Source organism: Ogataea parapolymorpha, chromosome III, assembly GCF_000187245.1.
Source record: "Ogataea parapolymorpha DL-1 chromosome III, whole genome shotgun sequence".
Lineage (NCBI taxonomy): Eukaryota > Fungi > Ascomycota > Pichiomycetes > Pichiales > Pichiaceae > Ogataea > Ogataea parapolymorpha.
The window spans coordinates 1,045,110-1,064,560 of record NC_027864.1 but is presented as its reverse complement, the minus strand read 5'-3'; the positions used below and the strand labels follow the sequence as shown (position 1 = coordinate 1,064,560).

The 19,451-nt window shown below is 50.1% G+C and overlaps 8 protein-coding genes across 8 annotated transcripts; 1 reads left to right on the top strand and 7 right to left on the bottom strand.

The window, feature by feature from the left end:
- Positions 1-34: 34 nt before the first annotated feature.
- On the bottom strand, positions 35-6,847 carry HPODL_00762 (General negative regulator of transcription subunit 1; the record flags this gene model as incomplete). The annotated part of the gene is made up of 1 exon (XM_014080725.1): positions 35-6,847. One exon carries the CDS (start codon positions 6,845-6,847, stop codon positions 35-37), a length of 6,813 nt encoding a protein of 2,270 aa, XP_013936200.1.
- A 338-nt stretch (positions 6,848-7,185) lies between these two features.
- Positions 7,186-8,625, top strand: HPODL_00761 (putative membrane protein; the record flags this gene model as incomplete). The annotated part of the gene is made up of 1 exon (XM_014080724.1): positions 7,186-8,625. One exon carries the CDS (start codon positions 7,186-7,188, stop codon positions 8,623-8,625), a length of 1,440 nt encoding a protein of 479 aa, XP_013936199.1.
- Positions 8,626-8,635: 10 nt separating this feature from the next.
- Positions 8,636-9,802, bottom strand: HPODL_00760 (uncharacterized protein; the record flags this gene model as incomplete). The annotated part of the gene is made up of 1 exon (XM_014080723.1): positions 8,636-9,802. The coding sequence occupies one exon, from the start codon at positions 9,800-9,802 to the stop codon at positions 8,636-8,638; it is 1,167 nt and encodes a 388-aa protein (XP_013936198.1).
- Positions 9,803-10,507: 705 nt separating this feature from the next.
- Positions 10,508-13,081, bottom strand: HPODL_00759 (uncharacterized protein; the record flags this gene model as incomplete). The annotated part of the gene is made up of 1 exon (XM_014080722.1): positions 10,508-13,081. The coding sequence occupies one exon, from the start codon at positions 13,079-13,081 to the stop codon at positions 10,508-10,510; it is 2,574 nt and encodes an 857-aa protein (XP_013936197.1).
- Positions 13,082-13,200: 119 nt separating this feature from the next.
- HPODL_00758 (Serine/threonine-protein phosphatase 4 catalytic subunit) lies at positions 13,201-14,136 on the bottom strand (the record flags this gene model as incomplete). The annotated part of the gene is made up of 1 exon (XM_014080721.1): positions 13,201-14,136. The coding sequence occupies one exon, from the start codon at positions 14,134-14,136 to the stop codon at positions 13,201-13,203; it is 936 nt and encodes a 311-aa protein (XP_013936196.1).
- Positions 14,137-14,212: 76 nt separating this feature from the next.
- HPODL_00757 (Mannan polymerase II complex ANP1 subunit) lies at positions 14,213-15,265 on the bottom strand (the record flags this gene model as incomplete). The annotated part of the gene is made up of 1 exon (XM_014080720.1): positions 14,213-15,265. One exon carries the CDS (start codon positions 15,263-15,265, stop codon positions 14,213-14,215), a length of 1,053 nt encoding a protein of 350 aa, XP_013936195.1.
- A 613-nt stretch (positions 15,266-15,878) lies between these two features.
- Positions 15,879-16,961, bottom strand: HPODL_00756 (uncharacterized protein; the record flags this gene model as incomplete). Its single annotated transcript, XM_014080719.1, has 1 exon — positions 15,879-16,961. One exon carries the CDS (start codon positions 16,959-16,961, stop codon positions 15,879-15,881), a length of 1,083 nt encoding a protein of 360 aa, XP_013936194.1.
- A 77-nt stretch (positions 16,962-17,038) lies between these two features.
- HPODL_00755 (cytoskeleton protein) lies at positions 17,039-19,420 on the bottom strand (the record flags this gene model as incomplete). The annotated part of the gene is made up of 1 exon (XM_014080718.1): positions 17,039-19,420. One exon carries the CDS (start codon positions 19,418-19,420, stop codon positions 17,039-17,041), a length of 2,382 nt encoding a protein of 793 aa, XP_013936193.1.
- Between the last annotated feature and the right edge of the window lie 31 nt (positions 19,421-19,451).

Genomic DNA, 19,451 nt, shown 5'->3' with positions numbered 1-19,451 from the left:
AATCTAGTTACATAATCAGAAAAATAGAGATTCATTAACTCGCATTCGGCGAGTTCTTAATGTACAACAGTAATGTATTGAACAGCCGCTCGTATTCGAGACTGGTCTTTGTGAACGGCAGGTCAAAGAATGCGTACTCGCTGTTCTTCAGCAGCTCAGTAAACGTGATCAACAGGCCCCATGGATGAGGCTTGTTGCACACAATGCGCTCCAGAAGCACACGCGTGATCAGCTGTTGGATATCGGTCTTGTTCGTTCCCCATAACGAAGTTGAGCCAAAGAAGTGCAGCACCACACAGCTGAACCAGTGGGTGTGTGCGTTAGGATACCGCAGGTTGTTCACTATTCCTTGCAGCAGCAAATATTGCAACTCGACAGGGCCCTCCTGGATTAGCGAGCTCAAAATGCCAACATGCACAGATTTTGGGTTGAATGCCAGTCCGCTCTTCGTACGCTCCTCCACGGCACAAATGCCAACGTACAACGTCAACGCGTTGACTAGCTTAACGTGGTATCTTGTCTGTTTGAAACCTATGCCCGACTCAGCAACAGGCTCAGGCAACTCCAATGCCGTCACGATTTGCTTGAGTGTGGTAGGCGAAGGCATCCGCAGATAAGAGTCTACCAGCTTCTTGAGGTTTTTCTCTTGCAAGATCAGGCCAGGCGGACTCAGGATAGGAGGTGATACACTAATGTCTGGAAGTCTATCCACCTTGAGGCCAGGTTGGAACGGATCTGGAATTTCCATCTTGCGCGGAGCAGCAGAAAGAACAACGTTCCGCAGTTGGACAAACGAAGGCGACATTGCACTCACCAGGACGTTCGCAGACTCCACCAGAAACTGTGGGAAATCGTGTAACAGAACGAGAAACACACGCAGAGTTCCCTTGTAGACGACAGATATAGCCTCAGGAAGCTGCTTGTCTCTGACGTAAGTGCTCTCGAAACGAAGTAATGCCACCAAAAGTGACGCAAATTTGGCATGGTTGACCTCAATGTCCTCTTCCAGCTCCAGAATGATCGGAAGGAACATACGATGTGAAATCAAACAAACCCAGGCAAACGTGAAGCCCGGGAAGGCATCTGGTTGTAAGGCCAGGAAGAAGTCCGATAGAGTGTGGTAGAACTTGACGTTGAACTTGTTGAGCTTCTTGATGTCCGATTCGTTTTCTGCAACAGAGGCATAGTTTTCATGAGTCAAAGTTGCCCAGTTGCACAGAAGTGTAGAGAAAAATCTAAAGTATGGTCGCTCGTTGAAATTGGCCTTGTTGGCCTCGTGATCATGAGCAAAGACCAAAAGAACCACAGAAAGCGCAGACCTGAAGAAGTTGACGCGAGCTCCTGCGGTGTCATCCTGAATGAGTATCAATTGGATGAGAAGCTCTGCAAGCGCATCAATGGCAGTGTAGGACTCAACAACCAACTTCTTAGAGGCATCGCTTTCTTTCACAAAAGAAAGGACAGACATCTCCATGGCAGTCGTGAAGAACAGAACAAAGTGGTCTGGTTTGGTCAGCACACCAAGATCGTAAAGTTGATTGAGGAAATCCAGCTGCAACCCCTTGGAAGAATTATCAAATTTGAGCAGCTTGACCCACTCGGCAAAGATATACGCAAAGTAGTCTTTAAGCTTGGTTGGGTCGTGCATCAGCGTCTTGAATCTCTCGGTCTGTAAATCAACTTTATTGTCCAAATGCTTGATGAGTTCCTGGGCCAAGACGCTCTTTTCCAAATCATCCTTGTCAAGAGACTTCACTGCATTAATGATATTTGTGAAATCGGATCTCAACGCCGTAGGAGTTGCTCCAAACACCATGTCAAGAACCAATCCGGATGCAAAATTCAGCACTGCTTCATCCTTCTTGTTGACGAGTGTCTTGGAAATACTCAAGTCCAGATCGCCTAGAGAAACCATTCCAATCTGGACGAGCGAAGCCATGACCTTTCTGTTGAACTTTCTTGGGTCTTCTGCGTTGATCAACCAAGTGGTGACGAACTTCGCAACGTATGAAGAAAGCTCACAGGATTTGTCAAGAAGGAAAATGAAAGCTTCCACAAACAGCTGCGAAGCATTCTGCGCACTGAACAGGGTGTTCATCACCACCTGTGCAATCTTCATTTGCAGCTCGTTATGGTTCAATCTGCTTAGAAGTTGGATTAATTCGGTCAAATATGATCTCAGAGGGTGGTCAATGGATATTTCTCTCAGATGAATTTCCTTCTCCGGAGTCTCTTCTATCGATTTCACAACAGCCTCTAGCAACTGTTGTATGTAAATAAAGGACTGCTCCAAGGTACGTTGTGGTTGTTCGCCAGGTAGATGCGCATGCGCAGCATCCGCGGGGCTACCTGCTGTACGAACAGCGGAGGTGCTTGGAAGGCCCTGTGCTTGGAGTTGCAAAATTCTCTGAGCAATGGCAGCTTGGTCAACACCAGCATTCACTGAAGGAGGTGTAGCGACTGCCTCTGGAACCGTACCTGGGGCAACCCCACCTGCAGCAGCAAGTGTTGCACTCAAACCTGCAAGAGTTGTACCGTTCTTTGGTTTTCCAAATTCAGAGTAGATAGAGAATTGCTTGGCTGTGACTCCGTTGGGTTTTATACCTAATGGGTCAGGAAGAGACATAGCATATCTGGAAGCATGCTGAGTGTCACAGAAGGCCTGATCTGGTCTAGAGTCTCTAAATTGTCTTCTCAAAGCAATGGATGGCAGCATCATTTCGTCCAGGTCCTGCACAGACTTTTCCATTGCAGCCTTTTGAATGATGGAGCATGCCAAATCCAGGTTGTCGTTAATGGCTCTTGGCAGATCTTCTAAAATAGCGGTATCAATTTGTTGGCCCAGAGAGCTAATGTATTGATGCAAATTCAATTGGATGTTCTCCCTCAGTAAATCTCTGCAAGAAGCGTGAGTGAGGGATTCCGAAAGATGTCTCACTGTGTTAATGTAAGCCTTCCTGAGCTTCAACTCGTCCACTTCAAAGGCAAAATCCTTTAAGACCAAAGACTTCGTTGTCACGAGAGCAACAGAGTTAGTTCTGCTCACAACAGGAGGCAAAATCTCACGCACTGCCTTCGTAATTGCAAATTGGAATAATCTTCTAAGGTTTGGATGCGTGACGAACACAGAGTTTCCATTCAAGTTCTCAAATGCAGAACCTTGCTGTTGTGCAGCACCTTGTCCAGAAGTAGGCACGTTGCTGTTAACTGCAGGTGAGCTCGACGAAGAAACTGAAGCACCAGGAATTTCAGACTGCAAATGCTGTTGTTGTTGCGCGCTGGCCATGAGACGTTGCTGTTGCAGTTGTTGGAGGACATTGAGTTGTTGCTGGGCAGCTTGCGGAGCACCCTGTGGAGCAGCCAGCACTGACGGATTGAGATTGGCTAGAGGCGTGGCTAGATTGCCCGCGAGATTATGTGGAGCCGGCTTTGTGTCTTCCAAGGACATTCTTGCAAGCTTGATAATCATCTTCTGGGACTCGACGAAACGCTCCAATTCTCCTGGCTTGTGGTTTCTGATTTTATTAGCGGCCTCGATTTTGTTGAGATCAACCTTCAAGGAGTTGCTAACAACTTCAATTTCGAACTTGAGAGTCAATTTGAGATTAGCAACGTCATACAACTCCTTCAGCAATTGCAAAATCCCCAATAACCATGGATTTGGGTACTGGAAAACCTTAGATGACTTTGTCTGGTCAATGATTTTGCAAACAAACGGAATCACAATCTCCAATCTCTTGTGGTCATAAGCCTCCGTCAACAAATCCTTGAACGATAAATATTTGTGAAGAATAGGTTTGTCCCTAGTCAGCGTCAAACGTCCAAGCCAAGCACCCAAGTTTTTCAAATGCGATCTTTCCGTAGAAGTCAAAACATCAGCAGTGTCCTCCGGCTCGGTTGATTCGCGAGCCTTGTTCAATAGTAGCACGATTTGCTGAAAGGTAGCCTGGATCAGATGTGCATCAAACAAAGTCGAGTCAAAGTGTTCAGCAATGCGTCCATACAAGGCATGATAGTTTGGCTCCAACTTAGCGCGCTGATTAACCAGGTAATTGGAGAACCAATTGAAATATTTTGCGTCAAGAAGCTCCTTCAACTCCATCAAACGCGTATTGGCGTTGTCATCTGTTAGATTGTTCACCATAAATAGCACTCTATCCAAAGTCTCTGCAGCAGGATTCTCTTGTCTAACATCGTCCACGATCTTACCAGGCACCTGAACAGAAACCCATTTGGAAACATATACGGATGGGTCAAGCTCTTTGGTCTTCTGGTGGGGAGTGGCAAGATTAGCATTGGAATCCTGTGGTGAAATAGAGGGAAGTGATCCACCGGCTGCGACCGTTTTGCATGCTTCGTAAAGCTGAGGCTGGCTCTTTAGAGCGGGTATTTCGCAAAGCATAGCACAGAACTTTGGGAATTCGCCAAGACGTTTCATGAATGAGTACAAGGCCTGAACGGCAAACTTGAACATTTTGCTTTCAGGTGGCTGTCTGACGGAATCAATAATATATCTTAGCGCAATGGAAAGGGCAGGTCCTTCGACAAGTCGGAAAAGGATAGTGCTTCCAAAGAGAACAGAGGTTGTTGCCAGTGCGTCCACGGGGTATTCAGGGAAAAATCTATACTCATCCAAAAGAGAGTGGATCATGCAGGCGAACACGTCTTGGTCGTGAGGGTTGTCACTTACTTTCAGTCTTTGGAGCATGTTGATAATGTCTTTGATCTCAATCTCCTTGTTGTACATCTTTTGATAGTACACTTTCATTTCCTTTTCCACGTCAATAGAGAACGTGTTGGTAGAGCTGTTCATCAGAATGGCGGCATCGTGACCTTGCCCAAAGTTGATTAATCTAGGATAGGCTTGCAAGCACAAAGCCTGCAAATTCCTAAACTTTTCAAAGAGCTCTGGTGGCAACTGCTTACTCGCCAAAGTAGTCATCAAGAAATAAACTGTCTCCAGGTTGAGCGATTTGGCTAGTCGATGGCCCTGTTGTGCGCTTTCATACTCCAACGTGGCTTGAATTTCCATGAATTCAATAATTGTGCCCGCAACAACGCTGATGTTTCTATCAAGCTGGGTCAGAACAAACTCTTGGAAACGTTTCCAGCCATATTGAGAGAATATGATAGCAAACGAGAATGCATCTTTGAAATCGACCGAATTTGAGAGGATCGACATAATGACCGTGTCACGTTTGAAGGATGCAGTGAGACTGGCAATCTTATGTATCGAATCGGTGGACTTTCTGACCTCGTAATATTTGACCAACAATTTGCCGAGCTCAACAGGATTGAACTCCTCAAACTTGGTGAAAATGGCACTCAAATATGGAGAGCTCACGTCCAGTAGCGAAACAATAAAGTTCTGCATGATATTCACAATCACATCGTTCTCCTTGGCCTCCGGCTCATCATGCAGAATGTAAAGACATGCCAGTACAATGTACTCTGGAGCAGCTCTGTAATCTCTGGCGAATATGTTGCTCACAACAGAATCATTGATATTCTCGTTTTGGAGGAGAGCAATGGTCTTCACCTCGATCTTGACGATTGACTTGAAGTAGAGAAGCAAATTTCTCGAATTGACCTCCGATGATAGGATCGGTTCCAGATTGTAGTCAAGCAGGTTGATGGAGCCCTGACTAGGATCTAAGGAATTTAATTGAATCAGTAAATCTTTCAACAGTTGGGGATTGACAGATTTACATGCCGTTGAAAGGAACAGATCGATGAGATCTTCCTTTTCTAATGCAGACAAAAATTCGGAAAGCGATGCAGTGGTCATAGATGTAGCCGTTAAGGTGTTTTTGAGCACAAGGTTGAACACATTCTGCCAGTTTGGCTGTGTCTTCAATCTATTGATAATGTTGGCCATTTGGGCTCCTCTTGCGGTTGCCTCTGGAACGCTAGCTGGAGTGAGTGCCGTGATGGGGTCTGTGTTGGCACCACACAGTTTCTGCGAACCGGGATATAATATCTCTGCCATTAAGATGGCGATAGCCTCGTCCAGTTGTGTCTGAGGTTGAGCTGCAAGTAAGTCTGTGAGCATTTTATTAGGAAGTAATTTCGATGGCTCGAAATTCTGTAGCACTTCTCTGAACTCCATCTTTCCTAACTCGAAGAAATAGTTGTTGATTTCCTGTTGCACTAACTGATGGAGCTTGCTGTTGTTGTTTTTCTTCAAAATGTTGACCAAGTGTTCAACAATCAATAGTTTGTGGGGTGCTGTGAAAACTTTAGATTTGAGGAATAACCTGAGGAATTTCCCGTACGCGGTAGCTTCTTCCTCTGGGAGATTATTCTTCTCTGCTAAATTATTCAGGTGTTGAACAAGACCCGGTAGACTTTGTTGATAGACAGGAGCAAATTGTTCGGATATCTCTTTCCAGTATTGAGATTTACAATTCTCGATGTCAAGAGTGGCAAACACGGTTTGGAATCCAGATAAACCAAGTTTATTGTAGATGTCCGATAGTGTGTATCTGGATGAATTCTTGAGAAACTCGCAAACGGGTCCAGCAAAAGACTCTAGATGAGAAACGTCCGTAGAAGTGTATTTTCCGAGCTCTTCTTTGAGAATCTGTAGAGCAATATCGCGTGATTCAGCTTTGAGGTCTGTTTCGTCAAAACCAGTGTCCAGCAAGTATTTGATCAGTCGCTCACCACGGGTATCAGGATATGATGCTATGATGGATCTGATCTGTGGCACAACCTCTTCTTTGTTTCCGGAAACAATAAGCGAATCAATTGCCGCTAGAGACGTTTGGCGAAGAACTGTGGTGAGAGATGGGGGATCAGTGGAAGGCGTGGGTGCCTCTGGATTATTGGCCCTTGAGCCTGGCAAAACTTTAGATGTCACTTGGAAAGGAGTATAGCGGATTTATATCGATTAGATACCGACCAATTGGTTGATGCGTATGTACTGTTGGAAATCAACCAATTAGATCTCTGTTCGAAAACCTAAATGTCTAATATGATATAAACAAAAAACCAGCGTTGTTTCTTGAATTGTCTTTTATTTAACTTTTCCCACCCTTTTTGCTCGTCGGAAGCTGTCAGAAAATTTTTGTGCAACTTTGCAATGGTTACGAGCGTCGGCAAAAACTCTTGTGCCAGCGTACGGTCGAAAAATACGGCTGTGTTGGTTTTGTTGATCTAGTTTTGCATTAAGCCTTTTGTTTGATGTTATTTAGCTTTATTCTCTGGCTAGTGGCGTTTTGGCGGCTCTGTGACGCTCATGGTGGCCATGGAGCGTCTTCTGCGGAGACTCAGTCTGCTGTGCCCGAGCTTTCGTTTCCAGACCTCGTTTCGGTGAAGTCTTTGTCGGACCTCCAGAACAACTGGCAACTGTATGGCAACGTGGAGTTCAACGAAGGACGTGTTATACTCACCCCTGCACCGTTCATCTCGCAAAAAGCCACCCAAGAAATAACCAGCGGCGCTGTCTGGTCCATAAACAGAATTTCGTCAGACAGCTTTTCGTTGCAGCTCACCTTCAGATCGGTGGGTGCGTTTGGGTTCACGGGCGCGGGATTGTCGCTGTGGTTGCTCGACCAGGATCCAGGATCCGATATCTCGAATTTTGGGGGACCGTCGCAATATTCTGGGCTGCAGATTCTGCTGGACGCCAATGAACAGGACCTGGGTCCTGTATTTAGGATTTACGTGAACGATGGTTCGCGGAAAATCAATTTGGCACAAGATTATCTTGGAGCGTACACATACAGCTTCCAGGACTCGCAGGTCCCGTCCACTCTGAAACTAGGCTACGAGAACAGGAAGCTCAAGATCACGTGCGACAACAAGCTGCTCTTCGAGACAGATGCCATTAACCTGGATCCGTACTTGAAAAATATGCGTGTGGGTATCTCTGCGGCATCCTCAAAGGACGTTAAGAAGGCCGAACAATTTGAGATTTTGATGTTCAAGTTCTTCGACAAGGTGATTGAGTCGCTAAAAATTGAGGCGTCTGAGACGCTGGTTGCCAAGCACCATGAGGTGGACAACAGACTGGCCCAAAAAGCACAGCTGACAGAGGACTTTAAGAGAACACGAGAGCAGCAGAATGGCAACAGTGCCCCAGTGCGTTCGCAGCCAGAGTCTACTGAATATGACCTTCTTGCCAAACTAGACGAGGTGAAGACCATACTTGAACATCAGACAGCCCCGCAGGTTCTCCAAAAGCAGCTGTTTGATGTGACCAAGTCAATTAAGATGATGAACGAGAAAAACTCCGTCTACAACACCCAAATGGAGAAAAGCTACGACACACTGCTCAAGCAGACCGAGGAGCTCAATGCCAAGTATGAAGCGCTCAGACAATTAATCACTAGACAAAACCAGCTGCTGGAGCTGGTGGACGAGAGATTCGTCACATTTAACAGCTATTTCCAAGGACAGTCACAAAACCACGAAAGCATCAACGACAAGCTAAAACAATTGCAGGAATTCTATGCCAAAGGCTCTCACCCGTCAGACTACGAGTCGGATTTCGAATCTAAGCTGAACAAGTTCATGTCTGCGGTCAGACTCATTCTGATGCCTGTTCTGGTTCTGCTCATTATCATGACGCTGCTGGTGTATAAGCTGAGGAACGACATTAAACACGCCAAGGTGCTGTGATGTGTGGTACTCAGACATACGGTGGTTTCTTGCATCGGATATTTGAATATCCCAGGGCATTCGGGTTGGGTTTTCGTCTCAGTCTCAGGACGCGGGAGTGAATGATACCGTCCGTCTGCCTTGCCTCCTCTAGCATTTGATAAGAGTTCTGAATACCATATAATCTGTTCTGGTTGTCGATTAGTTCTTTGTCGTCGATCGGTAGTTCTTTTTCGATGATCAGCTCTTTGGTTAGGTTGACTGGGATGTCCAGCGACTGGAACCTAGGCCCTTCTTCTTCCTCGTCTTTTTCGTCCTCGTCCGATTCCACTGTGTTTTGAGGCGGAAGAGGCGGCAATCCTTCCATCTCGCGTTTTCTGCGTTCTATTTCCTCGCGTTGTTGGCGTGCCATCTTTTTTTCAACCGATTTTTGGAAGCTGCGCACCGACTTGTACTTTATGTTATCGTAGGAGCTGATTTTGTCGCTCAATTTGCGTCCTCCTTGTTTGTTTGCAAAGTACATCAGCCATTGGTAGTTGCGAACCAGCCGTTTGTTGTTCAAAAACTGATTGAGGATCACGGTGCCATGTAGATACTCCACGTCATCGATGGTCTCGTTCATCTGTGCGGAAAACTGCGATCTGTTCGACATTGTCTTGGCCTTTTTCTGATTCAGATACTTGATCTGCTTATCGACAAATTCCTTGTCGTAGTAGGGCAGTCCGTTGGCCAAAGACCATTTGATGCCATCCGTCTCCTCGTTTAGAAGCGGCAATCGGACCAGCTTGCTGTTGAGGGACGACATGCCTAGTGAGTGTGTTCCAAGCGAGGAAACGCTATCGGCCGCTCCTAGGCCACTTAGGATGTGTTTTGTCTTCGTCGAGTGGTGTTCCGGGTCATCGTTTTTGGACGACCATTGGTACGAGGGGATCTTGTTGATGGAGTGAAGCGGGATTCCAAGATTGTTGTTGATGTTTTGGCCGACGATAAGATGTGGCTGGTTCGTGAAGTCCATTGACGAGGGGGAGTCGCTTAAGTTTGCAGAAGACGTGAACATGTGGCTCCTGTAGCTTTCAAGCGAGTAGTCTGCTTGCAGAATTGCGGAGGAGTCCTTGAGCGCGCCAGGCAGCTGGTACGCTGCTGCAATCTGGTTGAGCCGCAAGTTGAGGGTTGTGGGGTCGACCTCGTGAGGGAACATTAATGAGATTATTTATTTTATTTATTTATTTATTTATTTGGAAATTATTTATTGTAGCTAGAAACAGAGCTATATGCATTTGCACAGGCGGTTATAATTGAACGACGGTGATGGGTAGCTGGCGACCACTTAGAATGAATGCCATCTACGTTTATTTTTCCATGAATTTTCAGGCCATATAATCCTCATATCAATCCTTCAATGATATCGTGGCTCTGATATTCCGTCCTGATATATTTATTGCTATTCATGACGCTGATCGGGTTGGTTCATCTGATAGCTTGTTTACAGATGGACCGTTTAAATTTAGCTGTTTGCTTCCAACGAAGGAAATGGGTTGGAATTCATCTCAGGACATTCTTGCACAGGAATTTGAGTGTAACTAGACCGGTCTCAAGGTCTTATGACTATGGCGCAAAACCTGTCTCACGTTTCTCAAACTCCGCTTTAATTGGTTCATCTAGACAGCTATAGTCATTATTTGGTTGAAAGTTGGCCATATTCGTATTTACAGCTGTGCAAACGGATCCTAACTTGGCAGCAGGCTAAATTTAAGCTACACAGAAGCCGGATATATGCAACACAAAAAAGCAAGCCAGCCTCACGAGCAATTGGGATAGACTTTCTCCTCCTCAATTTCTCCTTTGACGTGGCCAATGAAATCTGATGGATTCGATGATCCTGCTATTTTATATCTATTAATTTTCACTCTGGTGGCGGACCCGTCCACACGACTTTGCCCTTCTTATCAAACTGAGCGTTCTCGTCGCTCACCTTGATCGCGCCGTGCAGGTTCTTTATCTCCTTGCCCGAGAGGCCCATTGGATCCCGTGGAATCCACAGTGTCGGACATGCTGCGCTTCTATCTGGCAGATCGTACGCATGCTTGACCCATTCGGGGTCCTCCTCGGGGAAGTCGTAGAATGCAGGGGGAAGGTACGCCTTGAGCTTCTTGAATGTGTAATGCTTGTGTGGTCTCAGAATCCGGGTGATTAGGCTCAGTTTTCTGTCATCATAGTCGTCACCTTCCACGAGCAACGGAACATGGAACGCCTTGTAATTTTGCACTTTGGAGTCTCTGTACTCCTCTCTCTGCTCTTCGGCCATTAGCATCTGTTCCTTGAAGTCAATGCACGAGCTCAGAGCTTGCTCGTTGAACTGTCTGTTGGCGTGCGGAGCGGTCCACGACAGAGTCTCGCTCACGCCATCTAGCGGTCTCATCACCGTATTTGGCACTACCGTCATCAGATGGTCGTACGCCTTGTTGAGATGAAGATGCACAAAAACGGTGAAGCCGATCAGAATGGCCTCCAGCACGATACAGCCCCAGGTCTTGGACACGGCAAACATGCCGAGCAAAGCAATTTCTCCGAGATAAATGCCCACCATGGTCTGGAAAAGGGCCCGTGGATAGTATCTGCCCAGGCCGTCGGCACTTTTTCCAAAGACGTAGGTTGCGTTGTACAAGAATGCAATGTAAACCAGCGAAAACCCGGCAAAGGTGAAGAGCATGATGATGGGGGCGATGATGCTGTACGACAGGAAAATCACGGCCAAGTTGGTGTAAATCGGGAACGTTGTGCCCCACGCAAAGCCGCCAATGTCGTTGAATCTGGTCCAGAGCTTTCTGGCAGTGTTGTCAAACATGGCACTGAACAGATAGAACAAAATCAGACTGACCACCTGGAACAGCGCACCGCCAGCAATGGAAAAGCCCTGCAAAACCATGTAGGAGACGTAAAAGTTGGACGATTTCGGCAGGTTGGCTGAGAGCAGCTCCATCGCCTCGGTGGGCCTGTCTGCAATTTGGGTCACGGTGGACGCAAAGGAAGACGAGATGGTGGTGACAAGGAACACCTGGATGACCTGGAACGCAAAGTATGCTTGCTGGGTGAAGTATTCAATGCTTTGGGCCGTGAGACAGCCAGACACCTGGCCCATTTTCCTGATAAAAATCGGCAGCAGCAGCATCAACACCGCCAGTGTCACCGTCGGCAGCAATGACGTGATCAGGCCAAGCAGCACATCCGGCAGCTTGTAGATGAACCTGAGCCAGTGCATTTTGTTGGTCAGGTACGTGAGGTTGGACACCAGACCGACAAACGAGACCGGGATCGCCCAGAGCACGATCAGGGCCACAATGGCGGCCACAGCGCCATGGAACCTCATGAGCCGTTCCCACCAGAAAATACGCATGTTGGGCCAGTAGATATCCTCCGGATTGATGTTGGTGTGTTTTGGAGAGAAAAAGTATGGCAGATCGTGGATCGTGGTCTGGTACGCGAGCTGTGCGTAGTACTGGTTTTCGAACTCGACCGCGATCGAGTTCATGGGCCGTGTGCCGACGAGCGTAGACTGGTACTCCTCGATTTGCTCGTTAAGTCTGGGCAGCTGCTCTTTGCAGTACTCAATGGTGTCGACCTTCTTGCCGAAGATGGGCACGCCGATGCGCATCTTGGGCCGTTTTTTGTACGGCACGTAGGACGAGAGGTCGTCAGGGTTCTCGATGACACGGCCCTTTTTGTCGGCCTTGATTTTCTCCTTGACAGCACGCTTGAGCAGCTTCGTCAGGGCGACTTCGAGGGCGTTCGTGAGGTGTTCTCTTCGCTTGAGCGCACGAGACAGCCGTCTGTTTCTTCTGGCCACCCAGACCCGCTTGACGCCCTCAAACAGCTTGAAAAACTCCTCCTCGTCGAGGTACTGGTCGGTGACGGTCTGGAAAATGACCGTTCTGGAGCTGAGCTTTTTCGCGTACGCCGGCGTCGTGAGCACGAGGTTGCGCAGACTGGAGTAGAAGTGCAGTTCGCGGTAGATCACAAACAACACCACGCAGTAAAAGATCCACGATATAAACACGTGGGCGTAGTATCTGCTGGCCGCGTTGACGTTGGAGATGCCCAACTGGTCAAGCCCATCCTCGCCCTTGCCATTTGTGGCGTTCACAGGGAGCAGAACCGGCCATGTGGCTATACCTCCCAGAGCAATGCAGGCCACGATAAACAGGTATCTCAGGAACAAATACCCGTCGATCCCGGCCTGCTGGATGATGAAGGAGGGCGGCTTTCTGAGCAGGACGAAGAGCCAGGTCAGCGGGTCCTGCGGCAGCGGAGCGGGCTTCTCGCTATCGGGCACAATGTCGAAGCTGGACTTTGGCTGGTAGATGCGCTTGAACTTGATTCTGAGCAGCAAAAACAGCACCACAAACACAGCACAGATTACGCCGTTCGTCACGACAGACGTGAGCACGTCCTGGGTCGACGTGTTTTTCGTGTCCGTCATGGAGCAAAAGAAAACTTGTTATTGTTGTGCCTGAGATCTGCTGAAACAGGCTTGTAAATTTTATGTGTCGCGCACGCCCGCCTCGAGGCCACGCCAGCCGTATGTGGCAAGAGACATGTTCACAGAAAGTAGTCGGCGACGGGTTTTTTGGACGGGATCTCCGAGCAGTCCTGCAGCATGCTGTCAAAGACGGTATAATTGCGGTTGAGGTTGTCGTCGAGCGTCAGCACGGCGGCCACGTTGCCGCAGCGATAGCAGTAGTTGGGCGCAGACCACACGGTCACGAGGCCGCCGTCAAACACCTCTTTGTAGCCCTCCATGACCAGCTGGTGGGCGCGCGCAATGAGACTGAGGTTGTTCTTGAACAGGAATCGCTCGGTTTCGGTGTAGCCAAACAGGTAGCCGGCTCCGCGCGGCGACACCGCCCAGGCCGGGATGTTTTCTTCAGGGTCCGACCACAGCAGGTCGCACATGAGCCCGTCGTGCGGGACCTCCTGTTTGCGGTCGATCAGCCGGATCTCGTCGATCGTCTCGATTGCCGGGCTCAGTCCGCCGTGCACGCACAGCACGCCGCCGTCCGCGCTCGCGCCGCTCAGAATGTACGCTCCGAGCGCGAGGTAGTCGAACACGTCGCAGCAGTAGCGCCACACGTTCGCCGAGCCGTATTTGCGCATGCATTCGTCGTAAAACCCGTACACGCTGGTGATCTGACGCGACTCGTGGTTTCCCCGGATCAAGAAGATACGGTCTGGATATCGCACTTTGTAGCACAGCAGCAGCAGAAACGTCTCGAGCGAGTAGAAGCCGCGGTCCACAAAGTCGCCGAGAAACAGGTATTTGGTGTGCGGAGGCTCATTGGAGATCTTGAACAGTCGCAATAGGTCGTGTAATTGCCCGTGGATGTCTCCGCAGATCGTCACGGGGGGATCCACCAGCTGGATGTTGGACTCCTGGATCAGCAGCTCCTGTGCCAGAAAACACAGCTCCTGGATGTCGTTTTCGGGCACAATTTTGCATTTTCGCACGTCCTGTATTATTTTGTCTATATGGAGCATGGTGAAATTAATTTGAATATATGTAATTATTTATTTATTTATCACTTGATTATTTTAATATAAACATATGCATAATTTACAATGCCGGGTCGAAATCAGCGAGGTCCTGGTCCGCCAGATCCGGCTCCTTCAGATCGTCCCCATACACGTCGACGTCGTCCCAGTCGACCTGGATCTTGCGCGCGCCCCGCGAGCTGTCGGTGTTGCGCAGAATCAGCGGTTTCTCCTCCTTCCATTCGTCCTCCACGTCCAGAAAGCCAGCACCGTAAACCCGTTGGTACACCTTCTGCATGCTCTCCTCGCGCTGCTGTCGCACCTCCTCCTGCGCCATCCACTCCATGTGCTTCAGATCGTCGTTCGACGGCTCGTAGATGTGCCAGATCACGTAGTGCGGCAGCCCCACCACCGCATACCCCATCCGCTTGCACATCTTGCCAAACCCTTCGGTCTCCGCGTGCTTCTCGAACGAGAACGCCGGGAAGTGCGCGCCGCTCTTGAAAACGCGCGCCTTTGACAAGATCGAAACTCCGCCGATCCCGTCCAGAACCATCTCTGTCTCCGGGTCGCCGTACGGGTCGCGCAGATACGCCAGGTGGGGCCGCCACGTAGCGTACTCCACGTAACCTTCCACGATGACCGCGTCCTCGTCCAGAGTGTTGGCCAGTTGCAACCCGCCGTCGCTCTCCTGCCACGAGTTCAGGTCGTACGGCTGCTGGTTCCCTAGCCATTCCGGCAACGGCCGCCACACATTCGGCACTATCACCTCGCGGTCGTGGTGCATCAGGTCCTCAATGATCGTCGGCGAGATCGTCTCCACGTCCACGTCTCGCCAGTACACCCATGAATGGTACGGCTTGAGGGCCGCCGACGAGAGCCAATTGCGGGCCCTCGCCATCATCTTGCGCCGCGGGCCCTGCGCGGCAAACCCGTGGCGGTCGCTGAAACCCTGGCCGATGATCTGACCGAAATCTTTCTGGAAAATCTCGATCTGGCCAAAATGCATCTCAGGGTCCGGATCCGACTGGATCTCCAGAAGGTTCTTCTCCAGAACGCCGAGCGTGTCGTCGGACGAGTCCGACACCAGAAATGCCAGATCGATCAAGTAATGCGGATAGGTCATGTTGCGCATATGGCCAAAGAACATGGGCAGGTGGCTGGCCGCATCTCGTAGGGGAACGCAAAACAGCACGCGATCGCCTCTGAGCCAGCCGTCTGCGTGCCCCACGTAATCGCTGAGGTCGTAAAAATGCGTGTCAAGGGCGCTGGAGCTGTCGAAAGAGGGGTTGTAGCGAAATATGTCTTTAACTGAAACAAGGGAAATAATTATGTACACCACGAAACTCGCCACCAAAAGACCCGAAACGCTCGCAATCACGCAGATCCGGCTGCGCTGCTGCACAGCCTTCCTGGGCTGGCGAAATAGCTTCGGCGATCCCAGTTTATCGTCCATGTATGAGGGAAACGACAATTTTGCAAGTCCCGTAGATGTATGATGTATACTCGGTTTGTGCGTGTCGGCTAGTTTTTTGCACCTTTGCTCTGCTGTAATTGGCCGCAACTCACGTCTGTGTCGTCAATGTTGCCGGTGCAAGTTGAAACTGCCGCTCTTGTCGTTGCAGTATTTATAGAATTTGGTAAACACCAACTTTTTTTTTGGTTTCACCCCTGGGAACCGGTTCCCTCGCACAAACGACGCGTCGATAGACCCCAAGAAAATACAACACTCTAGAATGTGATACATGCTATATAAACAGCTCGCTGCTAGACACCTGGCGCGACGACTTGCGTATCGGCGGCGGCGTCTTCTTGTGCTGCACAGCCACCTCTCCGTACTTGTTGGCCTTCGGAGGCCTGCGCTTAGGACCCTTGGCTCTGCTCTTGGTCACGTGCTCCAGTGGCCGCCCCTGTTTGTCGAATTCTGACGTGTCCAGCGCGGGTTTCTTTGGTTCTGTCATCGCCCTGGAGACAAAAGCGTGCGGCTGAGCAAGCCCTGGCAGCGGAATGCCCATCTGGGGCTCGGTTTTCGCTCTTGGTGGCAGCTTCTGGACCGGCACTGGTTCCTTGGTTTTCTTCAGACTCGAGAGCATGAGCAGGGCCTCTGGCTTAGGTGGCGCAGGTTTAGGAGCCGGCTTGGCCTTTGCAAGCGACGAAAGTTTGGCGAGCGCTTCGGGCGTCTCTGATGGCTTTTTCGATACTGGAGCTGCCGGTTTCAGAGCACCCAGTTTGTTCAGGGCCTCGGGCTTTTTGCTTTCTGGGGCTGAGAACGTCTTTTTCGTGGGCGAGAGCTGAACCCCCAGAAATGGCGGCGGGTTTTCTGTTGTTTTTGCGACGGTGCTTGTCAGCACAGGGACTGAGAGTTTCTGTTTGGATTGCGGAATGGGCTGTTTGGCAGGCTTCAAGGAGGCCCGAAAATCTATCACCTCTGGTTTTGGCTGTGGCTTGGGCTTGACAACGGCGATTTTTTCCTGCGTAGGGGTACTCTTTTCGACCGGTGAAGTGAAGATAGGCTGTTTCATCACATCCTCGAATTTTATTGGTTTTGGAGCGTTGGGTTTCTCAATGGGCTTTTCGAGCTCCACGGTGCGCACAAAATCCTCAACCTCCTTCCTTTCCAGCTCCACCTTGACTTTGCGGTCGAGATTGGCTGCCTTTTTTGGCACAAGAGGCTTTTTCTTTGGAGACAGCTCATATTGTCTACGTTTCTGATCCACCTCCTGCTCCAGACTCTGAAGCCGGGCACGGTTTTCCTGTTCTCTGGCAGAATGGAGCTCGCTGAAATTGTTCAGAAACCGTTCCACCTCAGGCTCTGAATATATCGTAGACATCAAAAACAATAAATAATATTAAATTTGGTTGGAAATTAATTTAATTTACACAAGCTTTTAGGGCGGTGCAGACAATTTCACTCCTCTGCCTCCTCGATGATAGAGTCGTTCTTTGGGTCCTTGTCCTTGTCGCCCCGCTTGAATGCAAAGCTGAGACGCCTGGAAATGAGGTTTCCGGACGGCGAGTCCGGTCTCGTGTCCAGCGCCTGGTCATCAGACTGATTTTTCTTGAGCTTGAAGAAACGCGACGACTTGGAGCCAAAACTGCTACTTAGCAGTCCCGGCGTTGCTGAGCTCGACATCGAGCCCGACGAAAGCTCCTCCTCGGCCCCCACACTGGTGTCTTCGGAACGGTCGCTGGATTTGGTGGCCGTTTTTGTCGGACTGGTTCCGAACTTAAATAATTTATTTTTGAAAAATGACGGCGATGACGGCACCTTGTCCTGCTTTTCTTCATTCTCAATGTATATTTTCGGCACCATGTCGCCGCTGAGCTGCTTGTCCAGAATATTCATCGACGCCCAGTTGGAATTACTACCCCCGTTGTTCCAAATACTCGAGCCAAAGCTCGTGCTGCGTGCTCTGCTGAGATCGAAATCCATGGCTGCATCCTGCGACGAGTCTGCAACCGAGCCACTCGACTTCATCTTGCGGTGGCTGCCAAGCGACCCAAAAAACTTGGACGAGTCGCGCACACCGGGCGATGTGGACATGCCGAGGTCCAGGCCGTTGGCAAAGAGCTGGTCGTCCGACGTGTTGGGCAGGATCGCGTTCATTGTCGGCTGCATGCCGAACGACGACGAGTCCTGGAACATCAGGTTGTCGCCGTAGCCCATCCGGGCACCAGGAATGTTGAGGTCCGGCAGAAAGTCGAAATTCGACATGTGCGACGGAGGAGGCGACTCAGACGACTGCGGCTGGTCCAAGAGGTTGAAGAACATGTCCCTCTGGCCACTGGCTGGCGCATTCCAGACTTTCGGGCTCGTAGACACCACTGGCTCCGGGCTCAGCGTGTTGTACGACATCGTGGTGTTCATTCTGCTCATCGCGGTTGACAGGATGTTGCTGATCGAGCCGTCGTTGTAGGATCCCAGACCCTCGTACTGTGAGCTAGGACGCGACCGTTTCTCGTCCAGCTGGCGCTTCAAATGGTCGATTTTCTCCTTATCGTTCTGTCGCAAGGCCCGCCACTGCAGCTCAAAGTGCTCGTCGAGAGTAAACTCGTTTTTCAAGTCCTGCTCCCAGTCGGGTTTCAGCCCAATAATGGTAGCCAGCACCGCCTGGCCCTCGGGTCTCAAAATACCAGTCTGCTCGTCAATACACGTTCTCAGACTCTCGAAAAGACCCTGAAGATGCTGTTTGAGCGCGTCCAGTCGCTTTCTATTAGCCGACTCGTACTTGATGTCCTCCTCGACATCATGGATTTCTGTCTGCAGCCGGAAAATGTCCTTGTTGAGCTGCTCGACCTGCAGTTTCAGAGTCTCAAGCTCGGCAGGCTCAGCTGCCGCTAGCTGCTCCTTGGCGGCCCGTTTCTCGGCCAGAATGGCCTCCCACTCCTGCATCTGGCGCCGCTTCTCCTCGATCTTGCGCCGCCGCGTGGCCAGCTTCGTCTGGTCGGACGCGATCCGGCTCTCACTGCGCATCCGTGTCTCCTCAAGAAACTTGATCTCCTGGCGCAGACTCGAGCGGTTCTGGTCCTCAAGCTTACGCCGCTCCTTGGCCTCGTTGCGCGCGGCCAGCAGCGACGCCTCCTCGTCCACGAAATCCGTCTCGAGCTCTTTACTGGCGCGCGTCAGACTGCGCACCGCCTCCAGCCCCGTCTCCAGCAGGAACTTGAGCTCGTTGATGTCTGTGATCAGATGCGGATGGATCCGCGCCTTGTAGTTCTCCTGGTCGACCGTGTTGCTGCGCGAGCGGCCCGCCGGCGATTTCTGGCGGAACGTGCTTTTTTTCGTGACGGTCTCGCGCTCGTCGTCGGGAATTAGCACATTCAGCAGTTCGTCAGGATGGTCCGGCTCGGCCATGTCGTTCTTGCCCGTCTTGACGTACACGGGCGACGACTTGGAGCGGAAATTTGCGATGTTGAACGCCACAAGGTCCACCTGGTAGTTGCTTTCAGGGTTGAGCCCACTGATGACGCACGACTGCAAATTGCCGTCGATCACGGCCGTCTGGATGCCATTGATGTACAACAGATAGTGGCTGATGCTCTTGGGCGACGTGTGCGACAGCACAGGCGGGCCGTCGGCCGTCTGTTCGTGATCGTCGTCGTCCACGGGGTAATCCCAGTGGAGCACCATGCTGGAGTGCGTGACCTTGTCGATGGAGATGAGCGGCACCGGCGGGATCGAGACGTTGAGATACTTGATGGAGCGGTCCAGCGGCACTGACAGCAAGACTAGCAGCCGGTTCAGGAGCCACAGGAAACCCAAAAGCGCTAGCACGACAAGGACAAGCATGGAAAAAATGAATTATTTTTTTTATTTTTTA